Consider the following 20,430-nt stretch of genomic DNA (forward strand, 5'->3'; position numbering starts at 1 on the left):
AGAAGCTGCGTGATGGAACAGTGTGGAAGGTGTCAGTCCAAGAGCAGAGGCAGTTTGTTCTGTCTCCCTGACAACAGGCTGGAGACTGAACAATGAAATTGTAGTATAAAATCTAAATACGCAACACAAATTATTCAGAGTTAAAATGAGGAAGGTTTAAGAGCCTGGAAGCGTCTATTGAACCGCGTTCTCTTAATTCCGTCCGTTCAGAGGATCAGCGGCGTGGAATCTGCAGGCCTTTTCTCCACATCCTGTCAAAGATGCAGCACTTCTGGTGATGCAACAACCAGGGACACAATGCAATGAGAGGTCTGCTTAAATGCACATTGTTAGTCTGCACACTCAGGAAAAGTGACGAAATGACAGAAAAATATGAGTTAAAATATTTGCAACAGTAACATTTATTTAAAAAATGCAATAAGGACTGGCATAAAAACACACGCTACTAAAATCAGGGTCTATATTGTACAAATGGTTTCAGGAATTGAGTAAAAATGTGTTTTATTCTTAGAAAAAGTCATTGTGAGGTTAGACTGTATGTTTAGGATGCAGGGTCTCCAAGGAACAGTGCTAGAGAAAATTTAAAATATCATTAAAATGTTGCCTGTTCGAGGGCAAATGTTTGCACGCAGATGGCATTTCTTTGATCGCTCCATTGATGTTTGATGCTTTGATACAGCTTCTTTTCACGCCCTGTCTGCAGGTATTAAAACCGTCTGTGTTGTGTTTGCTGCCCGGAGAGATCAGCCTCTGGAGCACTGCTGGTATCACTAAAACTGAATTACATTTTCTGCAGGGGGAGCAACATCTGGGTGTTCTGGGGGTCGGGGGCGGATCAGTGCAGGCAGGTGAGTCCACAGAGATTTGTCCTGTCTGTCGCTATCAACATAGCCAGTCAAATGATTAAATTCATCCACTCGAACAATAGCAATATTAGCCTGTACACAGAAAGGGATAGATAAATTGTGCACTAAGAAATACATTTTATTATAGAAACATATGGATATGAAGATTTCCAGGAGCGATGCGGAGTGAGTGGAGATGCTACTGTGCACAGGACACAGTGTTTATTCTCAGCTAACAAGCACACCGGCTGTATTCTAATCTGCGAGGAGTGCGATGTTAACACTTCATCAGGCACCAGAGACTCTGGCCTGGAAACACGACGTCCTAACATCCTGTCCTAACACCTCCTCATCATTTTTTTGGCCCATGAGCTCCTTTGTTCTCCATAGCAACGGAGAAGGCGGTGATAAATATTTGGGAAGCATTGTTTCCCTGCAGAGGCACTAATTTAATTATCGTTTTTCTCGGCGTGATCTCCTTCGGTTCCCAATCAGAATTCCCGGTCCCATCCAGAGAAGTCCTCTTCTGCTTTGGTGTGATCGACAGGGAAACGGTCAAAGTTGATGTAGCAAGGGCCCTGGAAGAGGAGAGGGGAGGATAAAATGAAAACTGTGAATGCACACATTAAATCTCCTTCCCTTTGAGGGTGAGAAACTTTAACGAACGACGCACTTTAGATACGGTGACATATGGAAAGTACTGTTAAAATAATTCAGCAAATTTCCAGATGATTCTAAAACCCTCTCGCAGCTGCTGGATTTTGGACTTGCCTTGCGTATCAGTCGGACGGTGGGGGCGTCCAGCTGACTCATGCGCAGCTTGTGCCAGTTGATGCTGCTGAACCACCTGGGGTGAGAAGACGAGAGGGAAGAGACGTCAAATGTGCTGAGAGAAGCACCAAAACGCTCCGACAGCAGTGCTGCCACCGTCACCTGTGGTGTCGGACATCTTTGATTCCATTTTTGGTGTTTCCCAACCTCTGACCAGGCCGTGGTCTGCAGACAAACACACACACACACACACACACACACACACACACACACACACACACACAGAAGTCAGACATTAGAGAACAGTAAAAAGTGGATGTCCTTCATACATGTTACACAAAAGGGCTTTGTTTACCTGCATAGTTTGCTGATGATGGACTTGGACGCCTCACTCAGGTAAGGTGGATACTTGAGCACTCCGTCCAAAATCTTGGCATAAATTTTCTGAGGCTCTGAACTGGAAAATGGAGGGCTGAGAGGAAAGAAGAGTAAAGTGACTGAGGGACACCTCAGCGATAAACCATCACCTTTATTCCGCAGACTGGTCAAATTAGTCACATTTCTTTGCTGCCATCTAGTGGTTTGATTGTATTTTTATTTTTCAGTTTTTTTGGGTTTGTTTTTTTTATAATCGTTCATTTCAAATTTAAACCATTTGAATGAGCAGTTACCTTCCTGCCAACAACTCAAAGATCAGGATTCCGAGGGACCAAAAGTCAACTGCAAAGTCATGTCCCTGGTTCTTGATGATCTCTGGAGCCATGTACTCAGGAGTGCCCACGAATGAGTACGTTTTCTCCCCACGCACCATCTCTTTGGCAAACCCAAAGTCCACCTGCGCCATAAAAGCCAGGACTTTAGCGCTGGCACGCGATGGCTCGCGCTACCTCTAAATTAGGAAATAAAGTCAAAGGTCACCAGTTTAATGTAGCCCTTCACATCCAGCATCAGGTTCTCGGGCTTCAGGTCTCGGTACATGATGCTCTTCTTGTGCAGGTAAGCGAAGGCCTCCACCACACAGGCGGTGCAGAACACAGCTGTGGGCTCATCAAAGCGCCCTCTGAAAAAATTAAAGGACTTAAAGGTTGAAGCAGCCTTCCACTCGCTTTTTTCGCCGCATTTCATGTCTCGCATCTGTCAGATTCTCCCAGCTGCAGCGGTTTGAGTGTGAACACATAAATAATGAAGGTGCAATTCTTCTTTCTCTCACACTTCTTTGAGTTTGGTCCAGATCTCCCCTCCACCGCAGAACTCCATGATCATGTAGACGTAACACGTGTCTTTAAATGTGGCGTGAAGCCTAAAGAGGAGAGCAGAAACGATGAGTGTGTGTGTGTGTGTGTGTTGTGTGTGTGTGTGTGTGTGTGTGTGTGTGTGTGTGTGTGTGTGTGTGTGTGTATGATGTCAACAGCTGGCATATCTGTGGCCGTGGATACCTCACAATGAAGTCGCACTGGATGGCTTTGAGGACCTTCTTCTCAAACAGCATGTGCTCCTCCTGTCTCTTGGCAACAATGTGCTTCTTGCTGACTCGCTTTATGGCGTAATACATCCCATGATTCACTGTGGTCATCTTGGAATGATGAGAAAATAGCGGTTAAGGCATAACTCTGACGTGCGCAAGTCAACGACCATGGTTCAGAATGAGGCATCTTTAAATTTAGATTTTTAAAGCGCATAACCCGCCCACCAGTTCAACGCGACCAAACCCTCCGACTCCCAGTGTGACAGGATCCCCCTGATAGCGGCCCTCCTGGTACAGCACAGGAACCAGATCCTTAAACCTCAGGGTGGAACTGGGACTATCGGAGAGACAGAACTATCAGTTCATTTAGCTTTTACATTAGCATGCTTTAAAGGTCGTCTCCTGACTCACAGAACATCAGAGTCACTGACCTGGACTTGGGCGGAGCCTGAGCCTCCTGTAGCACTTTGGAGCTGGGAGCAAACAGACAAAAGCTTATGTGAGCTCTCCTGAAGAGAAGGCTCCAAAGTTTACCTTTGTAGAACTTACTCATCAAAAACCTCCAAGTGTTCTACGGGAATCGTCTCTTCAAACACTCTATAAGGAAAGAAGGCTGCTGTTACTGCGGCCGTTGTTCTAGTGGATGAATTTAATCATTTGAGAGGAAACACAGGAAAGAATACGCTCAAACTCACTCCTTGTCAATGCTGAGGCAGGTAACGGGGCCGTCCGCGGAGCAGGTGGCGGTTCTCAAGACTTCCCTGCATGGTTGAAAATGAAAAATAACTATCTTAAATGTTCCACTAAAAAAACACGTTACACATGTCGAACCAGGGAATAACGGTCTGCCAACACCTCCGTGAGGACAGCAGCGATATGAGACAGCGTTTCATGAACAGCTGCACTCATGTGGCTCCTGTCATGAGCTGGGAGATGAAATCACAGCCGGTCGCCGTGGAGACGAGCCGCATAGAGAAACCAAACCGTTAAATGTTAGCGTGGATTTAAATGGATTCGCGATTGCGAGTTTGGACCGTGAAGCTGTAATTTTAGGACGACCCGAGACGAGACCTGGCGCGCAACCTCCCGGCGGTTGTCCTCAGGCCAGGGTTCTGTTGCCATGGTTACCGTATAAGGGCCTGCTCCCCGAAATGTTCCCCTTTTCCCATCCTGCGGATCTGCTTCTGATGCCCGTTGACGTTCTTAGTCACCAGAACCTAAAGAAAAATGCAAAGAAGAGGAAGAAATGTCCATCCTGAATAATGTGTAATCATAATTAAACTAACATTACCTCTCCTTTCAGGATGATGTAGAACGTGTTTGCCTCTGCTCCTTCTCGAACGATGACATCCTTGTCCTGGTATTTCACCTGAAGGGGACAATAAATGGGACACGTTGCTGTTTTTATGTGCTAAACTTTACAACGCAAACGCAGTCCAACTGCAACTTGTATGAGGACATACCTCTTCCATTGAGTCAATGATTTTGGACAACTGGACGTCGTTCAGGTCCTTCAGAGTTCGAGACCTGTGAAACCAAAGGCGACAAGCTGAGTTGCAAACTGGCCTCAGCTGATGGGAGGAACCATTTGAGAGGGAACGTCAACCCACATCTTGAGGAAGCCCATGAGCTGCTCACGCCTCTTCTTGGACTTGTTGGTGATGATGGTCCTGTAGGTCTGTCGCTCCATGCACCACAGGCGCACAGCTGTCTTTGCTGCAGCAGAGAGGGAACAGACATGAACCACCACTGTTGTGCTTCTAACGGGGTCATTTTACAATGTTTGACGCTGACCTGTAACCGTTGCTGTCCGTTTGCAGTTGTAGAGGATGGCCAACTCCCCAAACACGTCCCCCGTGGTCAGGGTGCGGAGGTCCCGTCCACCCTGGGTGACCCGGAGCTCACCACCTAAGCAGAGGGAAGCCGTTTAAGTATTCCCTCCCATCAGCTGCAGTCCGCCGGACCTGAGGCGTGACCTCACCAGCTACGATGTACATGCTGTCTCCTTCTGTGCCCTCTTTGATGACGTGGTCACCCGGTTTGAAGCTGGAGACCGCTAAGAGATCCACCATCATGGCCGTTTGCTCGTCATCGAGGCGGCTCAGGAAGTCATTTTTCTGGATGGCTTTCACGATCAGGTTCGCCTCGCTGGTGAGGGGAGGTCAAAAGGTCAACTTGTGTTCACCCCCAGCAGGCCCCTCATGCAGCGCTACTGTGCAGGAGTGGCTTCGCAGTCACGGCTAAATGAGCAGCAGCAATAATTACAGACCTGGAATTTTTCTTGACCCTGGCGCGAGTAATCTCCACCGTCTCGTGGATGGGCTCGGTGGCGATGACAGCCGCACGGCTCTTCCTGACCTCGGGGTCAGCCTCATTAACGGGCTGAGAAGGGAACTCTGAAAGACAAGAAAAGCATATTTAGGGGAAACTCCTGAAAATGCCAGGAACAGCCTGATGTTAGTGCAGGACACTCACCCAGGTCATGATACTGACTCTGCAGGTTCTGCAACAGCTTCTCCTTCTCCTGCAATCTCTTTTCTGTAAAGGATTTTTTTAACGTCAAACACGTTATAGAAATGTATAGCAAACACATTACACATGTCGACTGATTCTGGTATAATAATCTGGCTTATGAGTAACGAGCCTATTTATCCGTCCTTCCTTTAAAAAGGTCTGAACTTAATCCTTATTTGCTGCTTATTATTCTACTGAAGTCACATCTGTGCTGGTTCAGTTATGCTTCATGCATGTGCTGCAGGGTTCTGGTCACATCTGTCATGTTATGGATCATGATGGCATTCTGGGAATGGGACCCTCATAAATGTGATCCTTAACTACGTCTTACTGCTGTGTCGAGTGCTGCTTAACGTCTTTGGATGCAGCTGCACTCACCCAGGTCTTTGTTCTGCCTCTGCAGCTCCGTGTTGATCAGGCACTGCTTCTCCAGCTGCTGTTTCAGCTCTTCTATTTGCTTCTCCATGACTACCGGGGAGGGAAAAGCGGATTAAATCACCAAACATGGTGGCGAGCAACACTCCCGCGGCACAATCGATGATCGTAGATGTTGGCCCGGTTGAACACAAACACGAGATAGAGCAGAGGGATTTCCACTGCGTGCAGCTACGCCGTGGCCTTTCTCACAAGGCCCAGAACTCAGCTGCGGCGGCTGCACACAGCGAGACCCTTGTTGAATAATGCACACTGATGATGGATAGACAACAGGGTGCTCTCACAATCCTGCCAACACCCAGACTTTGGCTGAAGATCCATTAATGTCAACCCCTCCAAGAACCTGCATTAACACGAACTATTCTAAGAGGTGAGTTTGCAGTCTGTGTATTTCTTTGTTCTCCACATGTGCTCGTGCAACAATGTTAGCCATAAGCGTGCAATTTAGTGGTGAAGACTGAAACCAGAACCACCTGAGAGCTGGTGTTCATGATCTTTCCAAAAGGCCTGATAGTGAGGTGTCCCTCTCACTGACGGGTCAAACGGTTCCGTCCCCGCCTGCACAAGGCCACAATCTCCACACAAATGGTCCTCACAGGTAAATAAACCCTGAGTCACATACGCTCTCTGTGTTCATCACATGACCTTACTCACTGCGGCCCCACCCTGAACATTGGACGGAGGACCATAAAGTCACCGAGCAATAGACCAACAAAGAGCGAGTGGCCAACGCAAACTCTTTGAATCAAGGAAGGTCAAGGAACGCTTGTCTGACGCAAGTCTGGGTGGGGGGTGATGTGCTCTTCCGGGCTGGAGGGTTAGACCGGCCAGCCCCGGCCTGTGTTGCAGGAAATCTGATGCAGCGGGTTCATTAAAGTTTTACAGAGAACACAATGGCGACAGGACACGCACCAGGCGCCGTTGCGCCACGCTGGGACGTCAGATTTGCCTCGGGTTTTTTATTATCCTGTCACGCTCACACATGCAGCTCCGCACAAACACAGTTAGACAGCTTTCCAGGAAAGAGAAATGGGCAGATGGAGCCGATAACCTTTGGTTGCTGGTCCTTATAATGAAGGAGAAGGAGGGTTTATTTATCTCAAAGCCTCAGGGCTCAAACATTGGACCCATAACAAGTTTCCGGCTGGTTTATGACATGAATTCTAGGAAAGACTTGTGACCTTTGGAATCTAATCATGTTTCTTGGAGGAAAAGCATGGCTACACCTGTGAGCCAGGAATACTGTACCTTGTATCAATAATTCATGGACATGTGCAGCACATGTACAGTTTGCAAGGACTTTCCTTGAACCTTGTGTTGACACATGCACGACGAGCTCTCCTTACATGATGTCACTCACCTGCAGCCTTGGTGGGGATCAAGAGAAGAGGTCAAGATCTTTGCGGACTACAAAGGCCACATGAATCACAGGAGTCAAATCTGCACACCAGGTCCACGTTCCGACTGCGGGTTGACTGTCCTCTGCGCATCCACACAGTAAACACACCTGAGCACATCCAAGCGCGCAGTCTCCAACCTCTCTTGCATTACTTCTGCCTGCTCACTTTTCCCAGCCTACATTGCTCCGTCTGCTCGGCAGCGTCTCACTATTTTTACTCCTCTCTCCCACTCTTTCCTATCTGTCAATCTCAGCTCTGGTGTTGAATCATTAACAACAACCTGAGGCTCCACCCATCACACCAGGTAGAGGAAGAGGAGGAGGATGGAGGTGGGGGGTATCTTTTTTTGTGTAGTCTGTATCTGGCCATTATTGTTGATTTTAATAGGATTTATTTTATTTTGGGGGGGGTGGGGGAGGGTTTGCTTTGCTTCTAATCACGTGGGAAGCGAGCGCTGTCTTCCTCTGAAACAGGTGAAAAGCTCAGTATTTCAGAGGACTGTTTCTTCTCATTGTGATCATTATTCTGCTTCTTTTCCCTCCGAGAGTCACATTCACGTCTGTGAAGTTATTTTTTTCCCCCTGGTTTTCCACGTGACAAGGATTTTTCCAGGCTGCGGCATCAGCGGATGAATTCAAATGAGCCATTAGCGTCAGCATTGTGACACAGGGCGTGGGTCTTTATTATTCACAGTTAATTATTGATACCCTGCCTGGTTAATCAGTGACATTATTGACCCCCACTAGTCTGAGATAAAACAGCTCTTAAATTCACCAGTGGGGTTATTAAGGATGGCATTTTTCCACCCTGGAACAACACGAGAGCAACTATTAATCAAAGCAAAACCAGCCCAAGTGGCATATTGGGGCTGATAACAGCCTCTGACGAAGAAGCTGCTTTAGAAAAGATGTAAACGCAGACCTAAATTAAATATATGGATTCTTCATTCTTTAATTCAAGTGTGATTTATGACAACCCACAGGTCCCCGAGTTGTAGCTACAGCACAAGTGGGAAGGACACTGGAAACAACGAGCAGCTGGTAACACAGTCTTCACATGCTGGTGTCAAAGTAGCGCATTTATATTCGCATTTATATATATTATATATATATTATGAGGCTTTTGAGGCATTGAGCTAGTTCTTGATTGATCTACAGACTTTCTGTCAACACACCAGTGCATTATCTGAATAATAATGTCAAACAAAAAGCTGATAGACTAGTAAAGTTAAGAGTATAATACAAATACTGGACGTCGCGTGTGACATCTGCTAATGGATGCTGACCCCTTCAGATACTGCGGAGGTTGATTAGTCAGATAATCTTACAAATTAGTTGGTAATTTTAGACCAAACCCAACACGTCTATGGTCTTTTAGGCTCTATTGCATAGAGATATTGTCATTAGTTTGAGCCTGGTTGAGAAGGAAAAGTCCTCTTTTACTCCTTGATGCCACAGGCTTCGTTGATCTCCTTCAGATGTTCGAAGACGGCTTGGACGTATTGACTAAACACGCGCTCCATGAAGCCCTCGCCACGAGGAAACAGTTCCTGCAGGAAAGCAATGTGCCCCCCATGGGCCGTCAACAACAGAGCCACATTAGGGAGGTCCTGGACCGTGGTCAGTGGGAATGCTGTGAGGGGAGAGGGGAAGGAATTACCGGCTAAAACATCAGTGGGATGCCAAGAAAATCCAGGCAATGAAGGTGTCAAATTTGACGTACTGTGGTGAGGAGAGAAGGGGTCATCTGCAGCGTTGAGGCACAGGATGGGCACCGCAGTTTGGGGCAGCTTCTTGTCTGGACTGGCATCGCGGTAATAATCTTCGCAGGTTTTGTAACCAAACTGCAAGGCCGTGAAGCGTTCGTCAAACTCGCGGATTGTCCTCGACTAGAAGAGAGGAGAGGGATCGCGTTCAGAAAATGGAGCGATGACGAGCCAAAAGCAGAGAGGGAAAAGGAGTCTTGTAGACGGGTCCGTGCCTTCAAGACGTAGTCGATGTCCGCCACTTTCTCCAGAACTTTCCTGTGTCTGTAACAGATTTATTTGAAGTCGGTTTATCGTCCGCTAAACGAAGGCCCGAATTTCACAAACCTCAAATTTTCCGACCTGATCATGCAACGACACAAGCCACGAGTGAGGTATTTGTTAAAGAGAAGCCAGTTCAGTGGTTCTTCCATCGAGTCTGAGGACTTCTGAGCATCCCAGGGGACCGAGATGGTCAAACCCGCTACCAGCCCCGACTCCTTGCCCTTACGGGCCAGGTAACTCAGCAGTAACATGCTGCACGGCATTAGAGAAGAAAACCATGAGAAGGCAACACAAGTTTACCAAGACTACAGAACTGTTGGTCTACTCACCCTCCCAAGGACACCCCAGCACCGAGCACAGGGGCGTCTGGGTATAACCCTTTGACATGCTGCACCACACGTTCAAGATCAGACGTGTCGGCGGCACAATAAGTGACAGGCGTCTGAAGCAGAGAGCAGGAGAGTGAGTGTTCGGTTCCACTTCAATTTTGGGTTTCTTTTATTTTGTTCATCATGAGATTCATCATGAGAAAACCCTTGCTGTCTAAAACACAGATGTTACGAGGCAAATGAGGAGGACCGTGTTGTAATGACACCCGACGGCAGACTGACAGAGATCAATGTGCAACCACAAAGGTAAAAAGGGTCTGCTGCAGAAGTTCTGTCCTCCAAACGTTACTCATTCAGAAGTGAATGCAATTGATCCAGTTCAACTGGTACTCACCAGCAACTCTTCCCCTCCAACGCCACGATTGTTGAACACAACACATCTGACGGGGGCGATCACAAAAATAAATGATTGCGAATACACGCAACGACCTCAATCAAAACACTATTCACACAAAAACGGGAACTGCAGACGCAATGGAAGGATACAATTAAGGGTGACATTTCGTTCAAATGGGTGATAAGAAACAGGAACTTGGCAGCTTCGCGCTGACAAGAGGAAGTGCAAGAGGACATGACGCTTTCAATTCAGTTTGGCACACAGGTAAAGAATGTGCTGACCTGTAACCATGGCGAGTGGCCTGGCTTATGGCGTGGAGCACATACCACTGCTGGCTGTTCCCCGTCAGACCTGGGAGGATCAACACCGTGGGACGAGTAGAGGACTCTGGGTGGGTGGCGCTGACCTCATTGTCCACCCAGTCCAGAGAAATCTGGCCTCCGTCGGCTGTACGGATGAGTTCGCTGTGGCACAAAGGGATAAATACTGTTTTATAGTGCCGCTGAAGAAGAAACCGAACACAGAGGAGGCGGCGTAGCAGACTTGCGATAAGTAGTAGGTGGTCCAGATTTAAGGAGGGCACAGACGAGGGTTTGCAGCCGACCGCCCCAGCACCAAGGGGTTGGTCTGAAGCGCTCCGACACGATGGGACAGTGAGTGTGGAGGAATGCGCTGAAAGCTTCGCTAGATACCAGGACCGGTTTCTGAAATTACAGGTGTCAGATGAGTATTCAAAACAAGACACTTGGGTTTTAGGGGGCTAATATGACAGGTATGTACTCGACTCGCGTCTTCAGGATCCACACTAAAAGGTAGCTACTCATGAAAAGGTTTATCCTAAAGTGAAGAGCCTAAAAAAAGCTTAGAATAATTCAGGTCCAGTAAAAATTACACTGCTATTCCATCAGATTCATGTTGTTTTGTCACAAGTATTCGTGTTCTTGATTTGAACATTTCATGTTGATGCACGATCAGTGCTATGCACAAACATATCACCAACACATATATATAAACACGTGTATATATTATATAGCAGTGTGTGTGTGTGTCTGTGTGTGTAACTTTACTTTAATGACAGTCAAATGGGTTGCAATTTAAAGACTTCAGGACATTTCAATTTAAAAGCTGAATTGCAAGGCAGAAATACTCAAATGAGTCTTTTGCTGGCCGCAGTGACTGACCTGACACTTGCGGCCCCACAGGTAATACAGAGCGGCCGTGAAAGAGCAGATGAGCACGGTGGAAGGTCTGGAAATACACTCCCAGTTTGTACTCCAAAGTTCCAAGGCTGATAAAGACATTGCAACGTGTCTCTCTGGCTCGGATTAAACAGTCGAAGTTGTCAGACAACACAAGGAGGAGGAGGACAACGCAACCAACAGTGTTGTTCGCTTTCTCTAATCACCACCGGTTAACTGTTGTGTTTCTATCCACCTTGACAAATTGCGTTGGCTCAGCTGCAGCCGGCAGATCAGCTTCATGTGCCTGTCAAGCTTCAAAGCGATCCAGACTTCGTTCCAAAGCGCAACACTTCCGGCTTTCAAACGTCCGGCTCCGCCCACAGCTTGGAAATGACTACAAATATGGACGATAAGTACTGGGCATGCGCAGATGCAATTACCTTTTCTTTTTATGCACTAATACCATCTAGCGTTTAACTGTGAAAGTAGCAGTTTTAAGTGTTTTGCGTTGGTTGATTTTCTACATTCTGAGGCATTTAGTTACTATCGTACTTGGGTAAATGATTATGAACAAGCGTGTAAACAGTATTTTATTATGGAATTTTTACAGCTATTAATTACAGCGTATTCGACGCTCTACAGTTACCCTGCTTGGACAAACACACAAGAGCACCAAATGTTACAAACCCCATATAAGAACTCATGTCCATTCAAAACGTTACACGTTCTTTTTCTTTCAAATCGTTAATTTTATTGCACATCAATTATGTGAAAGCTGTTTATCTACTGCAGAAGAAACCAGAGATCATCCTAATGATTTTAAGCAAAAGCTGATGAGGTAGAGAGGACTCTCTTATTTAGTTAAGAGGCGTTCCTGCAACCATTTCTGACTCGATGCCACACTCATCGTTTCCTCGCTTGATCTTGAAGAAGCCTGAATTGAGACAGAAAATATGAGCCAATGCAAATATTTCTTTACTGCATCAGGTATTTGTTCTGAAATTAACCAAATGTCTGGTCAAGAAACTTTTCTTCTCCAACCTTTATCTCCCCAGTCGCTATTCCAGGAGTTTGCAGCCAGCCAGTATGGCGTCCCATTCTCCTCCCCCCACCCAAGGATCTTGATAGCATGACCGCCGAGTACCTCCCCTGTCACATGCTGGTAAACACCTACAGCAACATTAAGCATTAAAATATGGATTCAGCTCAGGTTAAATAAACATTGTAGCATCCTCACCTGTCTTGTAGAGCAGAAAATCGTTATATACAGTGAAAGCTGCCTCCACAGGCCCGTTCTTGTACAGCTCAGTCATGATCTGCTCCTGCTGGGAGGGGAGGCTGTACGAGCGTTTACCTGAGGGGGGTGAAAGCATGGAGAAATGGCATCAGTGACTGAACCAAGGTGAGAAACATGCAGACAAAATCAGGCTGAACACTATTACCAAAATGTTTGTCCTTTAGATAGGACGTGGGGTATCCATCAATGCACTTCTTCTCACACTTGGGGGTCTCCTGCGTTCCCTGGCAGGGTGGACGGGTTCCATTCACGTGATGCTCACAGGCAGCGATGCTGTAGGGTCTGCAGCCTGTCAAGTATGGGTGGAGTTCAGGTTTAACCTTAACAGCCGTGTCCAGTTCCAGTTCCACTTACCGACTTCTGACCCATACAGTCCGCCTGTCACCAGACCTTTCTTTGTCCAGAACTCCCAGGCAGCGCTGGGATAACCACCGGAACATCTGCACCACCAGAGCGTCAGTCAGTGTCCTCTTATTTGAAGACTGCTTACATCTAATTGAAGCTAAACCCATCATGCAGCTCTTGCACAAGGCTCCCTGTTATTATTTTACAGTCCTGGGATTACCAGATTATCCACCTGGTAACCCATTTTATGTTCCTACTCTCCCTCGGTTGCCTCGGAGACTCACCCCATGCCACATTCGTCACAGCAGGACAGTAGGTCTTCAGCAGAGATCTCCAGGGAGATCTTGCTTCCACTGTGGATACACAGCCGGTCAGATATGGCTTCAGCTGCTCCGAAGGCCTGCGGGAAATTGCAAAAATTAATATTTATTTACACCAGATAAGCAGTAACTCCCATTTGGGTCTGTCTGCGTGTTGGTCACCCTTACCCAGCAGGACCCACAAGATCCCTGATCTCTGATCTGTTGGATTGTCCGGCAGTCGGGCCATTGCTTGCGGGCATCAAAACTGTCTGGGAGCCTTATTCCTTCAGTGTTGTGAAGCCTGCAGGAGAAAATGAGCACAGCTGATATGAGCTGTCAGCTGACTGTCACCTGGGTAAACATGTGAGACGCTCACACACCCACATTTCTGCTGGTTTTAGTGTGGGGTGTAAAAAATAGTTTGGTATATGAGCAAAAGTCCTGCAATGAGTGTGTAAGAAGTCACTTTATGTGTGTAGCAAAAGAAGAGGAAACCTTTACACCAGAAATCCATTGATGTAATGTGCATGAAAGAGAACTATTTTAGGAAAATCTTGTTTTTTTAACAAATTAAACTTACACTTGTGGCAGTTTGGGGCCCTTCAGGAACGTCCCACACAGTCCCTTCACATAGCTGCTGTCGACGTTGTGGAAGTTCTGCCCTGCCTGAGTAGAAATAGCAGAATTAACATCTGAGGGAGATCTGATTGCAGCTGTGGGTTGTCTAGACCCGCTCACCGTCCAGGTGGTGTTGACTTTGTTTATGAAGTTGATCATCTCAGAGGAGAGAAGAGGGAGGTGGGGAGAGGCCACAGAGAGAGCCAGGAACGCACAGAGGAGGGCCAGCGAACGCATCCTGCGGGACAGCTCAGGCTTTCACACACTATTGTTGCTGAAAGATACAATAGTAAGGAACAAAACTGAATGGAAGCTAATTTAGGTCAAAATTCCATCAATGGCTCAGCAAAAACAGGATTCAGAAGATTAGAGCAGTTTGCATGTTTTAAGATGATTCAAAATTAAAAGAAAAGCTTGTTAGAGCTTGTTTGCAATCTGGTCCAACCTGGGTGATTCTGTGTAAAATCAGAATAGAATTTACCTTGTTTGCACTCTTGTCTAAGCCGTTTTATTCTGTTTAAAATCTCAATAAGATTTTCAGAATCTCTTTACCTGTTTAAGTGTCTCTCTGATGTGATTCCTCCTGCTGACTGGATGAAACACCTGGAATCACATTCTGCATTTTCCTTTTACAGGTTTAAGAGTTCACATGACTTCAGGATGACTGCATCGTCAGTTGAAATGTCATGTGAGTGACCAAACATCGAGTCAAAGGTTAAAACCTCCTAAAAATGACCTGAAACTAACGGGGGGGGGGAAGAAATACCACATGGATTTGAAACATTCATGATTTAACTTATCTTTATTTGATTTTATTATGTACAAATCCACATTTCACATTACATAGCAATGTTATTAACTCCCCATTGGTTCTGTACAAAGTCACAGAGCACCAGCTTTTCTACTCGCCAACGCCGGGTTAAGGGCACTTCAGCTAACATCTAAATATGTATTCCTTCCATATGAAATTACACATTTTGATTTGTCTCTCACTTTAAAAGCACCTTGGAATTGCAACAAGTTTCTCCCATTTCTTACAGAATGTGAAGTGATGCAATTAAGCTTTTTACCATACCAATCGATGCTGTCATCATTATGCCGACGCAAAATTCCAGTATTAAAGAGTACAGCAGTGTAACAATTCATGAGTGGTTTAGCCAGCACAATATCTGACCTGGGAAAACATTAACCAAAAAGAAAGGGGATTAGTTCTTTTAACTTCTAAATGCATGGTAGCACTCTGTCGCAAACCTAATGGGGGGAAATGATTTTAATTTTAAAACATGCTGAAAAATTCCACTCAAATTTGCTTCAAATGAGCTAAGACGAAACAACAAAGTAAGACAATACACATAAACATCAAACACCCTGAAATGTTTTCTTTGTGCCATTATTGCTGGTGACTGTAACCACACGACGCCGTTGGTGGATCATTCATCCAGATCGGGCTGGCTTCGTATAAATCCCAATTCTAAATGAACCCAGTCCAATACGGAAGCTTCCCTTTGTCTCATGGTGTCCTGGGCAATCGCAAACGGACAACGTGCTTCAGGTAAGTCTGAGGAGAGCCGCACCTCCAGAGTGAGCAGAGGTGCTTTCCAGGTGAGGACAGGAAAAAGGTGAGGGGAAATGCATTCACTGTCCCTGCATGTCCCCGGTGCCTTGAGCCTGCGCTGCGGTGGTGTTCAGGTACTGCCAACTGAGGGCGGCGAGCAGCATGGCGGCAGACAGGTACATGGGGGACAGGTGGTGGGTCCTGGAGGGCAGGCTGGACTGCGACAACGTGGACTTCTCCTGGATGACAGTCAGGATGTGGAGGGTTTTGTCCCGGGACGGGTCAGTCAGGGAGACCTTTTGGAATATCTGCGAAGGTAGACTGAGTTATAACGAGCCGACATAGCAGGTAAATGACCACAGAAGAAGACACCGACCTCCTGACTGTACTGAGCAATGATGGTCTGCACGGCTCCCATGTTGGTGGCGTCCATCATGAGCGTGACAGCCTGTCCCTTTCGGATTTTCACGACTCCCTGGAACACCATGGGGTTGTTGTAGCACGACGACAGTGTCGCTATCGCCATCACCTGGTCAAGAGGAGAACAACATGCAGTCAGAAAGACACTGTTTCAAGGCAAAAGGACGAAGGTCAACAATATTTTTATCTTTCCACTTCGACCCACAACCGGCTACCAAGGTCACGTGGAGCCAAAACCTGCTATACTTGGAGAGAAGGGACTCCATGTAACATCTATCTTCCTAAATTAGCAATAACATCAGTGAGCACCTGTGGAATAGCACAGAAGTTGAAGACGCTCTGGTTGCGCAGGCGCGACAGGTAGGCAATAACATCCGGGACGTGCTGCAGCGCGTCAGTGACGAGCAGGTTGAGACAGGAGAGAGCCGAGTCCAGCTTCTGCGGCTGGGCAAAGTCCTCCAGACGACCGGCAAACTGACTCCAGGCCTGCACGGAGACACAGAAGACTATAGAGCTGTGTGCTTCAAACAGTTATCCTTTCTTCTCAGTCACGTTCTGCTGATAACGCATGGGTAAATATTTAAGTATACACGGGTGCAGGACTGCGTGTTTTGTTTCGATCGTACAGGCAGAATTGTGAAGTTTGGAACAAAAATGAAGATAATATTTGCCGCCGCAGAGTGCAAACTCGCCTCCTGAGGCCAGAAGGCACGTCCCTCCTGCGTGTCCTCCAGGTAGTCTCGGATGATGTTGGTCTTCTGGAGGAAGAGGCCCATAGAGTTGGCCAGCTCGGTGTCCTGCCCCACCTCTGGGTCCTCCAGCTTAGACGCGGAGAACAGCTTAGACAGCCCGACCCCGACCAGCCCTGCCACGTAGTGACAATACTGTCGGGAATAAAACACGCAGAGTGAACAGAAATGTGGGAAAACACACAATGAAACACATGGTGAAAGAAATGTAGTGTTTGTTTCTGGAAGAGCAGAGAGATGCTGCAATATTAGACAGTTTACAGATATTTTCATCCTCTATGGAGACATCAGGCAGCCATTTACCAGGTCCCACTCCTTCATGGATCCCACTTTCTTTTCCAGGAATTCCGCCATTCCTACTCCCATACGGTGGCATATTTCAGAGATGACGTCTCTGTAATCTTGAGCGAGGTTTCTGAATTCCAGTGATATCTGCAGCACACGAGCAGATCAAAACAGGACACGAACACGAGTGGCAAATTCACACGAATTCGAGTCAGTCGGTCATGTAATCTGGAACTACTGAAGCATGACTGACCGTGGGAAAGTCCTCCAGAACTTGCCGGTCCTTCTCCTGGCTCTTTGTGAAGCACCAGTCGTGCTGGTACAGGTACGTGTGGAAATCGTTCAGCATCGGGACCTTCGTGTTCAGAGGGATGCTCATGTCGTCCTCCACCGTGTCCAGTGCTCGCAGCACCAGGTAGAAAATACAAACTGCGTGTCTGCATCAGAAAAAACAGGGAAGGAAACATGGGACCGGCGAAAATAGCAAAAGGTTTCAGACCTCAGATCAGCTTTGTCTATATGCTGAGAATTCCCTTTGACCCGTATGTGTAGAAGTCGGCCAGAAACACACGAAGGCCTGTATTTACATTCAGCTGTTATCTCTGTTGACCCGAGACATGAACAGCAGCAATTTCTCTGAAGATTCCCAGAGAATCGAACACGGGTTGACCTCCAATAAACGTATCACAAAATTGATTTGAATGGAATAAAGGCTTTTAGATTTCACTGAATGTAAACACTCAGTCCAGCACATCTGGAAAAGACTTAATTCATTTAAAAAAACTATCTCTGTGAGCAAGATAAATCTAAATCTGAATTAGTATAATTAAGCAAAAGACAAAATCTGCCATTCCTCTAAATTTGATGTGTGCATTATGAATTTTGGGGGGAATTCTTCTGTATTTAAACGTCTAAACTCTCCCATAGGCACTCTAGAGATGAAAGAACGCAACAAATATTGAGCAAATATCCTGACAAATCACGTTTCTGTGACTCTGCTGCCAGTCGATTTGACATGGGGAAGAACTCTTTGCAAAAACAATAGAAAAGGGGAAGCACCGCAGCCGCCGCCCCTGGTGCTGCCCACTGAGAGGGCCCCCATGGCCGCTGCAGACACACCCCTCCTCACCTGCAGCCCAGCTCATGTCACCCACCTCAGCTCCCCGTCCAGCGCCTGGATCACCGCTGCAAAACTCCGGCTCGTCTGGTTTAGGTACACGTAGCAGGTCCGCAGGCTCTCGCTCATGGACTCCTGACAGGACAGACAAACAGAGGCCGTGTGTCGGTAGAAGCCGGCGGGTCTGACTGCGCTGGAGGCTCGGGAGGCCTCCTGTAGGCCCCTCTCCCCGAGCCTCCAGCCCGCAAGCTGGTACCGAGGAGCGGAGCTGCAGCCCCGCGGCGCCACCGAGAGAGAGCGCTTGAACACGGACAGCGTGGCCGTACACTTGCAACAAGCTCCGGCCATGTGAGCAGCCTGACGGGACCTCGCCGCGGACCTCGCAGCTATACTCGGCTACAGTCCATGTCGACGCCGCGGTCCGTGGGGGCGTTTGCAGCGCGCGGTCCATGCAGAGGGCACGCGAGGTGAAAACAGTTTGGGGGGGACACGCACGCGAGCTAAAAACAAGAGCGCCGCGGATCTTCAACGCCTCTGGATCCGCCGCGACGCGACGCGGACCGCGCAGAGCGTTTGTAGATCTGCTGTTGTGTTTCTGACGCCCCGCCTGCTTACAAAGCCACACAAAAACCACAACACTTTTCCTATGTTGCTCAACCTGCTTGTGGCACAGACCGTGCGACCATTTTTGTGTTGAGTTATTTGCAACTGCAGCTTGGTAATTTATCCATATCACATCTGCATGAGTGACTTTCAATTTTATTTTATATTTATATTTTTATTTAGTTGACGAACGTCTGAGATTCCAGTCAAGTGCGACCCCTGGTGGCTCCTGTTGGTTATTGACAGCTCAAATTCATGCGGGTGAAAGTTCTGAGTTTTAAAAAATAAGAGAAGAATCAATCAATATAGGTAATTGAGGCTCACGCATATCTACGACATGTGTGTCCATCTGCTGGCCACGCTGATAGAGGTGTAATACCTCTACAACCGGGTATTATTTGGCAGTTCTGGTTTCAGGATGTGGATGTTTCATTTACTTTTCGTTCCTTTGAGTTTCGCCTAAAAGGGGAAGCTAACGCAGGATTTGGTTAACATGTACGTCACATAAAAAGCGTGATGCCCTTTACTTAACCAGTGGAAATAAAGGCCCCCGTTGTCTCCAGGTCTTTGCGGGATAAATCAATGGGATTATCCGTCAAACATGCGCAGAGCTGACAGACAGCCCCAAGCTCATTATGTAACGTCAATGGTCATGTCCGCCGGTGTGAAAGGAGCCAGCGATGGTTCACAGATCTAATTATCAGGCATCTGCTGATAAAGGAGGAAGCCTGTCCGATGCGCGCAGTGCGCGTGGTGCACAGGGAAGTGTGGCGTGTAAAAATAAACACATCTGCGAAGTTCCAATCCGAATCCACCCATGTCTCCGGGTGCCTGCACATTCACGTGGACTTTTTTCTAAAATGTATTAGCATAAAGTCGGTTTACTCACATAATCCAATTTAGGCATGACGGCGCTGCAGCCCCCCATTTTAAATTTAACCAGGTTGAAGATCTCCTCCGGGTGTCCCAGTGACTTTAGGATGTCCATCGCGCGTCCCGCGGTCTGTCGCTACTGTGCCGAGCAGAGATCTGGAGAGATGCTCCCCACCTTGCGACGCGACGCCGGGATGCAGCAGCAGCAGCGGCGGTGGCAACAGCGAAGAGGGAGCTGCGCCTGCTCACGCGCGTCGTCAGATCGACTGACGCTTCCGATTGGCTGTTCTGTCATGGCCTTAGAGCAAATGGTCCAATGAGCGGCCGGAGCATCTGGTGTGATGTCCCGCCTCCGCTTGTGATTGGTCGGTTAATCAGACAGGAGAAATTGTACCTGTCCAGATCAAATTATATAATCCACCGAAAGATTGAGAACATCAACAGAATATAATCCCGTTTATGGATGGTGTGGTGCGTTTTACACTGTGAAATATGAAATGTATTCTTTTATTTTACTTTTTTTCATAATTCTCGTGCATACAGTAATTCTGATTAATAAATAATCGACACGTTTTTTCCTGTCTGTTTTCACGTATATTTTAAGGCACATAAGAATATTTCGTAGTCAAACATTCTGTACACAATATGTATTTAAAAACTTAAATGTATGAATAAATGCAGTTGGATGGATGAAATAGTTGTACAATAATGGTATGAATAGTTTCTTCTTGATTCACCATACTGGAAGAATGATAAGAGTATAACTAACATTCCAGTCTATACAGTCACCTCATTCCACTCTCTTCTTTGTTGGTTTATGGTTTATAGAAAAGTAAGATAATAAATAGACTTTGTGTTAAAGACTGTCTGTTCCAGACTGTAGAAACATGATGCAACACA

General features: G+C 47.0%; 4 protein-coding genes and 1 long non-coding RNA gene across 7 annotated transcripts; 1 reads left to right on the top strand and 4 right to left on the bottom strand.

The window, feature by feature from the left end:
* Positions 1-383: 383 nt before the first annotated feature.
* Positions 384-7,696, bottom strand: prkg3 (protein kinase cGMP-dependent 3). Its single transcript, XM_057016681.1, has 22 exons — positions 7,391-7,696; positions 5,974-6,063; positions 5,557-5,619; positions 5,351-5,477; positions 5,063-5,229; positions 4,876-4,989; positions 4,692-4,797; positions 4,545-4,608; positions 4,373-4,450; positions 4,210-4,298; positions 3,777-3,842; positions 3,631-3,678; positions 3,513-3,554; positions 3,307-3,418; positions 3,053-3,189; positions 2,827-2,916; positions 2,535-2,676; positions 2,288-2,451; positions 1,972-2,088; positions 1,779-1,841; positions 1,617-1,692; positions 384-1,423 (listed from the first exon to the last, which is right to left on the bottom strand). The coding sequence occupies exons 2-22, from the start codon at positions 6,059-6,061 to the stop codon at positions 1,337-1,339; spliced, it is 2,040 nt and encodes a 679-aa protein (XP_056872661.1). The 5' UTR covers positions 6,062-6,063; positions 7,391-7,696; the 3' UTR covers positions 384-1,336.
* A 660-nt stretch (positions 7,697-8,356) lies between these two features.
* On the bottom strand, positions 8,357-11,810 carry LOC130515977 (phospholipase ABHD3-like). Its single transcript, XM_057016684.1, has 9 exons — positions 11,367-11,810; positions 10,729-10,889; positions 10,467-10,649; positions 10,183-10,228; positions 9,789-9,901; positions 9,538-9,711; positions 9,411-9,459; positions 9,153-9,318; positions 8,357-9,062 (listed from the first exon to the last, which is right to left on the bottom strand). Exons 1-9 carry the CDS (start codon positions 11,484-11,486, stop codon positions 8,869-8,871), a joined length of 1,206 nt encoding a protein of 401 aa, XP_056872664.1. The 5' UTR covers positions 11,487-11,810; the 3' UTR covers positions 8,357-8,868.
* A 281-nt stretch (positions 11,811-12,091) lies between these two features.
* LOC130515979 (cathepsin B-like) lies at positions 12,092-14,585 on the bottom strand. 2 transcript variants are annotated; one of them, XM_057016688.1, is made up of 10 exons: positions 14,481-14,585; positions 14,049-14,202; positions 13,891-13,976; positions 13,497-13,611; positions 13,293-13,408; positions 13,018-13,103; positions 12,809-12,952; positions 12,604-12,720; positions 12,408-12,536; positions 12,092-12,300 (listed from the first exon to the last, which is right to left on the bottom strand). In XM_057016688.1, exons 2-10 carry the CDS (start codon positions 14,163-14,165, stop codon positions 12,224-12,226), a joined length of 987 nt encoding a protein of 328 aa, XP_056872668.1. In that variant the 5' UTR covers positions 14,166-14,202; positions 14,481-14,585; the 3' UTR covers positions 12,092-12,223. The 2 variants fall into 2 exon arrangements, with proteins under 2 accessions (XP_056872668.1, XP_056872667.1); XM_057016687.1 differs by having other exon boundaries at positions 13,891-14,202.
* On the top strand, positions 12,407-13,407 carry LOC130515980 (uncharacterized). The gene is made up of 3 exons (XR_008947317.1): positions 12,407-12,528; positions 12,615-12,768; positions 12,895-13,407. It is a non-coding gene; the product is annotated as an uncharacterized LOC130515980 (long non-coding RNA).
* Positions 14,586-14,711: 126 nt separating the features above from the next.
* fdft1 (farnesyl-diphosphate farnesyltransferase 1) lies at positions 14,712-19,791 on the bottom strand. 2 transcript variants are annotated; one of them, XM_057016683.1, is made up of 8 exons: positions 19,547-19,791; positions 18,092-18,189; positions 17,191-17,374; positions 16,956-17,084; positions 16,596-16,787; positions 16,213-16,389; positions 15,860-16,012; positions 14,712-15,791 (listed from the first exon to the last, which is right to left on the bottom strand). In XM_057016683.1, exons 1-8 carry the CDS (start codon positions 19,643-19,645, stop codon positions 15,564-15,566), a joined length of 1,260 nt encoding a protein of 419 aa, XP_056872663.1. In that variant the 5' UTR covers positions 19,646-19,791; the 3' UTR covers positions 14,712-15,563. The 2 variants fall into 2 exon arrangements, with proteins under 2 accessions (XP_056872663.1, XP_056872662.1); XM_057016682.1 differs by lacking the exon at positions 19,547-19,791 and having other exon boundaries at positions 18,092-18,804.
* Positions 19,792-20,430: the final 639 nt, after the last annotated feature.

The sequence above is a fragment of the Takifugu flavidus genome, chromosome 19 (assembly GCF_003711565.1).
Source record: "Takifugu flavidus isolate HTHZ2018 chromosome 19, ASM371156v2, whole genome shotgun sequence".
NCBI classification, from domain to species: Eukaryota; Metazoa; Chordata; class Actinopteri; order Tetraodontiformes; family Tetraodontidae; genus Takifugu; species Takifugu flavidus.

What these genes read in the sequence shown, in the direction of transcription:
- prkg3 (XM_057016681.1), bottom strand. Translation starts at nt 6,061, where the DNA reads ATGGAGAAGCAAATAGAAGAGCTGAAACAGCAGCTGGAGAAGCAGTGC. An exon ending in ACATCATCCTGAAAGGAGAG is followed by an intron (nt 4,299 to 4,372) that starts GTAATGTTAGTT and finishes ATTTTTCTTTAG; the next exon opens with GTTCTGGTGACTAAGAACGT. An exon ending in ATCATCAGCAAACTATGCAG is followed by an intron (nt 1,842 to 1,971) that starts GTAAACAAAGCC and finishes GTTTGTCTGCAG; the next exon opens with ACCACGGCCTGGTCAGAGGT.
- fdft1 (XM_057016682.1), bottom strand. Translation starts at nt 18,402, where the DNA reads ATGGCCGGAGCTTGTTGCAAGTGTACGGCCACGCTGTCCGTGTTCAAG. An exon ending in TTCTGGAGGACTTTCCCACG is followed by an intron (nt 17,085 to 17,190) that starts GTCAGTCATGCT and finishes CGTGTGCTGCAG; the next exon opens with ATATCACTGGAATTCAGAAA. An exon ending in ACTTCTGTGCTATTCCACAG is followed by an intron (nt 16,013 to 16,212) that starts GTGCTCACTGAT and finishes CCTCTTGACCAG; the next exon opens with GTGATGGCGATAGCGACACT.
- LOC130515979 (XM_057016687.1), bottom strand. Translation starts at nt 14,165, where the DNA reads ATGCGTTCGCTGGCCCTCCTCTGTGCGTTCCTGGCTCTCTCTGTGGCC. An exon ending in GATCTTGTGGGTCCTGCTGG is followed by an intron (nt 13,409 to 13,496) that starts GTAAGGGTGACC and finishes AATTTCCCGCAG; the next exon opens with GCCTTCGGAGCAGCTGAAGC. An exon ending in TCTAAAGGACAAACATTTTG is followed by an intron (nt 12,721 to 12,808) that starts GTAATAGTGTTC and finishes CACCCCCCTCAG; the next exon opens with GTAAACGCTCGTACAGCCTC.
- LOC130515977 (XM_057016684.1), bottom strand. Translation starts at nt 11,486, where the DNA reads ATGTCTTTATCAGCCTTGGAACTTTGGAGTACAAACTGGGAGTGTATT. An exon ending in CCACCTACTACTTATCGCAA is followed by an intron (nt 10,650 to 10,728) that starts GTCTGCTACGCC and finishes TTTGTGCCACAG; the next exon opens with CGAACTCATCCGTACAGCCG. An exon ending in GCCACTCGCCATGGTTACAG is followed by an intron (nt 10,229 to 10,466) that starts GTCAGCACATTC and finishes CGCCCCCGTCAG; the next exon opens with ATGTGTTGTGTTCAACAATC.